The 9,087-nt window shown below is 39.3% G+C and overlaps 1 protein-coding gene across 1 annotated transcript; it reads left to right on the top strand.

The window, feature by feature from the left end:
* The first annotated feature begins 703 nt into the window (after positions 1–703).
* sh2d1ab (SH2 domain containing 1A duplicate b) lies at positions 704–2,299 on the top strand. The gene is made up of 3 exons (XM_016569347.1): positions 704–866; positions 904–950; positions 1,486–2,299. Exons 1-3 carry the CDS (start codon positions 730–732, stop codon positions 1,605–1,607), a joined length of 306 nt encoding a protein of 101 aa, XP_016424833.1. The 5' UTR covers positions 704–729; the 3' UTR covers positions 1,608–2,299.
* Positions 2,300–9,087: the final 6,788 nt, after the last annotated feature.

Genomic DNA, 9,087 nt, shown 5'->3' with positions numbered 1-9,087 from the left:
TAGGGTCTAACATACATGTTGTTGGTTTAGATGATTTAACAAGTTTATACAAATCTTCCTCTCCTATAGTAGAGAATGGGTGGAATTGTTCCTCAGGGGATCTATAGCACACTATCTGATGCGATACTGTAGCTGACGGCTGCATGGTTACAATTTCATCTCTAATAGTATCAATCTTGGAATTAAAGTACTTTATAAAGTCATTACTGCTGTGCTGTGGGGAAATGTCAACACCTGTTGATGCTTTATTTTTCGTTAATTTAGCCACTGTATTGAATAAATACTTGGGGTTATGTTTGTTTTCTGAAGGCTTTTATATTATCCCGACCAAAAACAAATGACATTTTGTTTGCAGAGCCCAAGTTGTGGCCTATTATATTATCGAAAACAGTTCTACTAGTTTTAACCGTTTATTGTGTGGAACTGATGTGTGAAACATAAAGAGTTTTTTTTAAAGAGGCATTGTCTGAAATAAAATGTTAGAAATGAACGGTTTCACACACAGTTGTGCAGTTTAATCTGTAAACTCGAACATTAGTGGTGCGGCCTGATATCTGAAACTACATTCTCTAATGTTCACCTGACATTTTGCATGCTTTTGCTATTGTTGCAGAAATTGTGCCTTATTTTTTGAAGTGCTTATTTCCTGCCTGGTTTCATCATTTCCTGCTCAAGGGACAAATATCACATGCGTGTAGTGATTGCCTGAGAAACAATGCATGCAGCACAATGGAATCACTGTCTGTGTATCACGGGGCCATCAGCCGAGAGACGTGCGAGATGCGTCTGTGTGAAGCGGGCAAAGACGGCAGCTATTTAATTCGAGACAGTGAGAGCGTTCCTGGCGCATACTGCCTCTGCGTTCTGTAAGTCCTCCAGAAATCTCTGCTTTTTCTCATTTAGGCTCAAATGTGTCACTCAAGTTAACGAACAATACACTGAAAACAAAGGTGAAGGAACTCTTTCTATTTCTATATATATATACACACACACACACACACACACACACACACACACAGACACAGACACAGAAATTGCCTGATTTTCTAATGACATGCAAACATTCCATATTTACATATTTATTGTTTATATTTAAGGTTCTTTTGCATGTGTAATGGAAAATGATATTGTGTTTATCTATCAGTAATAATTATAACACACAGCTGTGTATTTTCTGAGAATGAGTCAAACGTATAGAGGCATGGAAAGGTATTGTCTGAATGAGGTGAGATTGAAAAGAGTGATTATACAGAGAGAAATCTCTCAGCATACCATCTGCCTCAGAGATGAGCTGTTTTATAAAGCTAACATCTCATCTTGAAACTACGTGACATTATAGCTACAGATCTGATATAGATGAAATAAAGAAAACAATATGGGCAACATTATGTTCATGCGCTTAATATACAAGTTCACCAACTCCTTGCAAAGAAATGTTTTTGTTGCTGTTGTTTATTTATTTACTCGTTTATTTTTTGCAGACAGCACCAGGTCAAACTAAACGCTTGTTCCGAAAAGTGAAGAATTTGATCAGCGCCTTTGAGAAACCGGACCAGGGCATCGCCGTTCCTCTCCTCTACCCTGTGACCGTCCAGAAGCTCTGCTAGAATGATCCTCACGACCATCAGCTGTAAACCTACACAACAAACTAAGCATGTGGACAGTCTCACTGTACGATCGCTCTTTTTTACACATGTGGATTCCTGTACATATAAAAGGATTTGTATATAAGGAAAAACAAAAACCTAATTTTGCAAAGTTTAATGTGGGGAAATGAGAAAGCCTCATCTAAATTGTTTTAATACTGAGATCAATGGTCAACAAATATGAGTTTTAATCCTATTCTCAAATTATTAACCCTGTCCTAAACATGCGGTTATTTAGGTGTATTATCATTACCAAACTGACCAATAAAGTGCTGCATTATTTCATTCTCGTCTCATCAAGATGGGACTTTTTAAAGCATCATTTTTATTTGGAAATTATTAGATAAATCAATAAATTCTGGTAATATCAAATTTTTTTTGTGGTGCATTTTAACAGCTATTATAGGTTCATGACAATAATTCTCTTTCAAAACATGTTTTGTGCTGTATATAAAATGTGTTATGGTTCAAGTAGTCTGCTCTTGAAGCTGTAAATATGAAGTTTTTAGCTCTGGCTGATTTTAAATCATAATTTTGACTACCCCTGACCACATTACATGAACATGATTATTTGCATGGGCAGAGCAAGAACGTAAAGTGTTAAGTGTTTCAAATGCATGCGTTGCCCTCTTTAACACTGTTAAACTAAATGCACACAGTAAACATTAACAACTCTGAAATAAGTGTGAACGGTTTATCTGGCGTTCATTTATGTGTGTGAAACTTCTGTTCATTACTGTAGGTGCCTAATAATAGAATACTAGACAAAATAATATAAAGACCCTTATGTTCTCTTAAATAATCAGCATATATATATATATATAGCAAGAATTGGACCTTAAAATAAAGTGTGACCAAGTATATTTATTAGTAGGCCTATACTGCTGAATATGCGTAATGCAAACTAGTCTGAATCTTTAAAACAGTAGTTATTGGTGTTTGTCATGGCAGAACAAATGAGCCAATCCATGCAGCCAGAAGATGCATCCTGTGGAACATCATTCTGAACTTTTAAACATATTTTAAAGCTCTACGAACATAGGGCTGTAAAAGTCCTTGCTTCCTAAGACAAAGTGCTACCCTCAAAACTAGACACTTCAGTAAGTGCCATTAACAGTGTGTGATGGTTCTTTGAGCGACAGTTAATAGATGAACACAGAATTAGCTTTTCATGGTTACTAATCACTTTAACATTAACAGTTAGCTTGTGCTGAGAGTAGTTGAAAACCTCAGTGTTAAAGTTCAGATGTATATACTGGCATAAAGGGAAGGTTATATTTTTAGATGCTGCAAACATTTGGGCTTTATTTTTAAGTATAGAACAAATATTCCATGCAGGCTCTAAATTGATATGAATTTATGAACTGCTTGCTGAATATATAATTATAATACAACATCCCAGAAAAAATCCTTAAGGCTTTTTTACTCATGGATGCATGACATGGACTTAAAGATGCTATGCTGAACTTTAATCGGAGGTGTACAAATGACCCTTTGCTGCTGTTTTAGTGTTCACCTTTCGTGTCTTGGAAACCATTTAAACCATAGCAGATGTATAAAGGTCCACTGAGGCACAGACTAACTCACACAATCAGCCACATCAGAGTGAAACGAAACAGAACAAACCACCTCTTTCCTGCTCCTTCCATTGTGTTCAGGCTTTTCTGCTGTGGTTGCTTATTTCACGCCTTAATAAGTATATTTTCCTTTTCAAAAAATATATTTAAGCACACTTTCCTAATCTAAAGACGAATTCACCGCAACACCAGCCACCTACGCGCTGTCCTTTCATCTCAAACCAGCAGTTTCCCCATTCAATGCGAAATCACATCGTGTGTGAGAAGAAACGCTTGGATGGAAACTGAAGCATCCAACGTTCACATGAAGCCTCTGGGATGAGTGCTGAAACGGCTTCAATAAATCTTCAAACGTGTCCTAATGATCTTAAATAATTTATGCATGACAATCTCCTGGATAACTAAACTGATTTAGAGAAGCACTGGTCTGATGGGGACTTTCCCTGCGATTGTTTGCTTTGAAACGACTAGCACGTAAATGTCAAGCAATGAACTAGGTTTTAAATAAGCAAAGCAATTCCTAATGACTAAATGCATTTATGAATTGTAAAATCAAATCAAGCTTGTGCATTTATCCAAAACAACAATACACTGCCAAAGAACGAAAACACAAATTATATTCAACAATCATTACTTGCTTGCAATTGGGTCATTCTGAGGAAGCAATGCCATTTATGAGCAATGTGTGTCCCCAGTTTTACTGATTTAATTTAAAGCATACTGCACTAAATCACATTATTTCACAGATTTGACACTGTATACATGTATGTAATGTCAGTATCTGCATGTCATTATAAACATTATAATAACTTGATGACAAGATAACGGGATGGTGAGTGTGGATCACAGTGCCAGGTGAGTTCCTCTGTGAATGGGGCAGTGCACAGTGGGATTGAGATGCTGGACCACAGAGAAGGAGAGGAGTACCAGGAACTCTGGAGCAGGAACCATCTGAGATAGTTATCACAGAGAAATAGATTGCAGGTAAGCAGTCGTGTTTCCACCTTGGAGACCAGACAAAGACTGAGGCTGAGGAGTTTGCTTAAACTGTGATTTGATTAGTGCGATGATGAATGATGGGTGCTGGTTATTAGTATTTAGGTGACATGGATCATAACGTAGGGGTGACAGTGGAGCCTGGTGTATTTGTGACATTATGGCCTGCTCCTGAGGGCTAAGGACCCTGATGCTGGGTCAAGCTGTTGGAAGACTGTTTGAGGGAGTTTTGGGCATACTTGGCCCAGGCAAGGAACCGGTTCCAGGAGTTTGCCTGCTGGTAATTGTCACAGGGTCTTAGAGTTGGCACACTCTTAACAATGTATGGTAAAAAGTGTCTGCTTTTGTGGTCTTTGAGCCAGGTCGATAGGATATTGAGAAGTTGAACCTTGTGAAGAAAATGGCCCAGCAAGCTTGGTTGGGGTAAGGCATGTCGTGGAGGAGTTCTAAATTTTTGTGGTCAGTAAGGACTGTGAATAGATACCAATGCCTCCATTCCTCTAAAGCAGTGGTTCCCAATCCTGGTCCTGGAGAACCCCCAACACTGCACGGTTTTGGTGTCTCTCTTATCTGACACACACATTTGAGGTCTTGGAGTCTTCAGTAATGAGCTGATGAGTTGAATCAGGTGTGTTTGAATAGGGAGACATCTAAAATGTGCAGTGTTGGGGGTTCTCCAGGACCAGGATTGGGAACCACTGCTCTAAAGCAATCTCGATGGCCAGAAGTTCGCAATTGCCAATGTCATAATTTATTTTCTCTTGGATGAGTTTCTTTGAAAATAAGGCACATGGATGTAGGTTTGATATCGCCTGCTGCTGAGAAAGCACCACTCCTACCCCTGTGTGGTCCACTTTGACAACAAAAGGTTTCTTAGGGTCAGAATAAGGAGCAATGTGCTGGACTAAGCCAACTTGAGCTGTTGTAAGGCTTTGGTGGTGGCTGGGGTCCAGGACTTTGCTTTCATGAGGTTGGTCAGTGGAGTGGTAATGGACTTGAAGCTATGGATAAAGCGGCAACAGAAGTTGGCAAATCCAAGGAAGCGTTGTAACTCTTTAACTGTTGTGGGCGTGGGCCAGTACAGGATAGCAGATACCTCCCCCTCATCCATCTGAATACTCTCTTTACTGATGTTTTATCCTACGAATTGATGGAACGTCATCTTTCGGATTTGAGGAACAGATCAAATTTAAGCCAGCGTTGGAAGACCTCTGAGAGGTGCTGACGATGTTTGGCCAAGCTTCGGGAGTAGTTGTCATCGATGTAAACTTGTGTAGCTACTTCCAGAGCACTTCATGCATAAAAATCCTGGAATACGGAGGGAGCGTTCATCAGGCCAAATGGCATCACCAAGTATTCATAGTGACCCATGGGAGGTCATGAAGGTGATCTTCCATTTGTCTCCCTCACATATCCAGATGAGGGTATATGAACTCTGGAGGTCCAACTTAGTAAAGATGTAGCTCCTCTTAGAAATTTTCCAGGGCTGCTGGGCTGAGGGCAAGTGGGTAATCAGGGGATGTGGAGAGACAGATGTATCCTTGCTGGTACATCAGAAATCACCTGGGCCTCATCATCTCCCAGCATTACATCTGTCGGTTGGGCAGAGTTTCCACCTGGGCTCCTCCCTCCCTCAGTTCACCTGTGGGTCACCACCCTCATGGGCGTATCCTGGGTTGCTCTGGGAACTCATTGGCCATCCGTTCCTTCCTGGATCCTACCACCATCCACTCCTCCATGGCTCTTCTCATCGTCAATGCCTCCATGGGCCCTTCCACTATCTTCCTTTTTGGGTTATCTGGTCTCCTGTCCTTCACCAGTCCCTCGTCCACATCCAGAACCAACTCCTTGGCCAGTTTATAGCACGTGGCTGCACCTTCCCAGAGAGGGGCGTTATGTTTCTGTGTTTTTTTTTGTTTGTTTTTTGGTTCTATTCAACTTCATCAGTCAGATATCACTAAGAATAACATTAAAGAGATGTGTGAACATTGCAAGTACAATGTCAGACGCTGTAATAAGCTCTAGTCCTCTCCCTGCTTACCGCAGTGATGAGATACATAGTAGACTGTCATCACTCAATGGCTGGATGTCTAAGTGGTGCCCACAGAATAACATAGGTTTCATAGACAATTGGACGAGTTTTACGTCTAGCGGATATTCTCCAAAATGGCACCAGGGTGATGCGGAGGAGACAAATTTTTGTTTAAAGTCGTTATTTTTTTTTCTTTTGCACATGTCACAGAAGACAGTTAATTCTCAGCACATAGAGACTCTTTCACCTAGATATCACACTATAGAGACTGTGTCTGTTCCCCGAGCTAGAAAACACAAAAAATGTCCAAAACAATTTAAGAGTAACAATTTAATTAATGTTCAACAAATTAAAAAAAACAATAATACACATGATAAAGCTTGGCTTAATGAATATTAGATCCCTTTCTACAAAAGTGCTTTTTGTAAATGATATGATCACAGATCAGAACTTAGATGTGCTCTGTTTGACAGAAACCTGGCTAAGAGTCTACCCCCCAAGATTACTGTTATAAACATGAGCCACGTCCAAAAGGTAAAGGGGGAGGTGTTGCTACAATTTATAGTAATATTTTCAGTATTTCTCAGAGGTCTGATTTCAAGTATAATAAGTTTGAAGCAATGGTGCTTTATGCAATATTATCAAGTGTAATAAGTGTTTTAATAATTTGTACTGGCTACTGTATACAGGCCATCAGGGCACCATACAGACGTTATCAAAGAATTTGCTGATTTTCTATCTGAGTTATTGCTGGCTGCAAGTTTTAATTGTTGGTGATTTTAATATCCATGTTGATAATGAAAATGATGCATTTATTGACATTCTGAACTCTATTGGGGTTAGACAACACGTGTCAGGACCTACTCATTGTCGTAATCATACTTTAGATTTAATACTGTCACATGGAATTGATGTTAATGGCGTTGAAATTATGCAGCAGAGTGATTATATCTTAGATCATTATCAAGTTTGTGTACACTCCACATAGCTAAAGCTGTAAAAAAAAATATGGCAGAACCTTCACTTCTATCACAAAAAAAAAACTGCTTGTGAATTATCTTCCTGACTTGTCTCAATTCCTCAGCATATCCGGTAGATAAGGAAAACTTGATGTTGTAACAGAAATTGTGGACTCTCTCTTTTCTAGCACTTTAGACACTGTTGCTCCTTTACACTTAAAGAAGACGGTCCAACACCATGGTATAACGAGCACACTCATGCCCTAAACAGAGCAGCCCAGAAAATGGAGCACAGCTGGAAGAAAACAAAACTAGAGGTATTTCGTATTGCATTGAGGGAAAGTACTTCCTCCTACAGAAAAGCCGGTAACACTTTATTTAAAGGTGTCCTTGTTACTCATGTTACATGTAGTTACTATTATAATAACAATTAATCATCCATAATTACATGCAAGTAACCCTAAGACAAAACCTAATCCTAACCTTAACCATATAGAAAGTACATGTAGTTAATTAATATTACTCAGTACTTAAATGTATAATTACACTGTAACAAGGACACCTTAAAGAGGTCATATGATGCGATTTCAAGTTTTCCTTTTTCTGCACGCTTAATAAACAAACTCCAGCTGGTCCAAAATGCAGCAGCTAGAGTTCTTACTAGAACCAGGAAGTATGACCATATTAGCCCGGTTCTGTCAACACTGCACTGGCTCCCTATTAAACATCGTATAGATTTTAAAATCTTGCTAATTACTTATAAAGCCCTGAATGGATTAGCACCTCAGTATTTGAGCGAGCTCTTATCACATTATAGTCCTCCACGTCCGCTGCGTTCTTAAAACTCTGCCCATTTGATAATACCTAGAATATCTAAATCAACTCTGGAACAATCCACCTAACACTGTTCGGGAGGCAGACACACTCTGTCAGTTTAAATCTAGATTAAGCTGGTTTACACATAACACACTATCACATTTCTATAATGCAAATGCGTTAAAGGATGGTTAGGCTGCATTAATTAGGTCAACAGGGAACACTTCCCATAACACCCGATGTACTTGTTACATCTTCATGAGGGATGTTTTTTCTCCATTCTGTCACAGATGGAATTTTGGTTCCTTGCCATTGTCGCCTTTGGCTTGCTTAGTTGGGGACACATAATTTCTGACAATATTGTTGACTCGATTGCACAGATACTATTTGAACTGAACTGAGCTGGACGATGACATCACTGAATCAATGATGAACTGACTTTAACTGGAAAATTGAGTGTTTACTATCATCCCATTGCATTATCAACACACCATTTTCCTGTTTAACTCTGTAAAGCTGCTCTGACACAATCTGCATTGTATAAAATACTATACAAATAAAGGTGACTTGACTTGACATGTCTACAGTGAATGAAAAGGGTAAATTCAAATGGTTTTACCAAGTTATTATTATCATTATTAGGTAGCATTGAATTGAGCTGGATAACTGGAAAATAATGACGGAATTTTGCAAGCATCACTGTATAACATTGCACCTAACCGCCAAATCTATATTTCCAAAGCACCTGATGTGCTAAGCGTCAACCACACTTACTTCTCACTGTTATGTACTAAATTAGACGACAGATATTAAAAAAGGAACACTGCATTTGATTAATTAACATGCATTTTCTGAACACATCAAACTGAAAGTAAAAACTAGAGACACGTGTAGTCGTGTCATTTGTGTGCGGTGGTCTGCGGTTCAGGTGCTGGTGATGCAACACTTCAGAGGGCTGAGGGTGTTTAGTGTTGTGTGTGTGTCTCTGTCTGCGCCTGCAGCAAACACAGACACTTACTCTACGCTGGCTCCCGCCTCTCTCTGTCTGTCTCTCTCCACTC

Source organism: Sinocyclocheilus rhinocerous, unplaced genomic scaffold (assembly GCF_001515625.1).
Source record: "Sinocyclocheilus rhinocerous isolate Xijiao unplaced genomic scaffold, SAMN03320098_v1.1 scaffold1402, whole genome shotgun sequence".
Lineage (NCBI taxonomy): Eukaryota > Metazoa > Chordata > Actinopteri > Cypriniformes > Cyprinidae > Sinocyclocheilus > Sinocyclocheilus rhinocerous.
This window is presented reverse-complemented; position numbering and strand designations above follow the sequence as displayed.

Bases quoted from the DNA above. Each gene is read 5' to 3' on its own strand.
- sh2d1ab (XM_016569347.1), top strand. From the start codon at position 730: ATGGAATCACTGTCTGTGTATCACGGGGCCATCAGCCGAGAGACGTGC. The intron at 867-903 runs GTAAGTCCTCCA...TTTCTCATTTAG, and splicing joins GCATACTGCCTCTGCGTTCT to GCTCAAATGTGTCACTCAAG. The intron at 951-1,485 runs GTGAAGGAACTC...TTTTGCAGACAG, and splicing joins ACAATACACTGAAAACAAAG to CACCAGGTCAAACTAAACGC.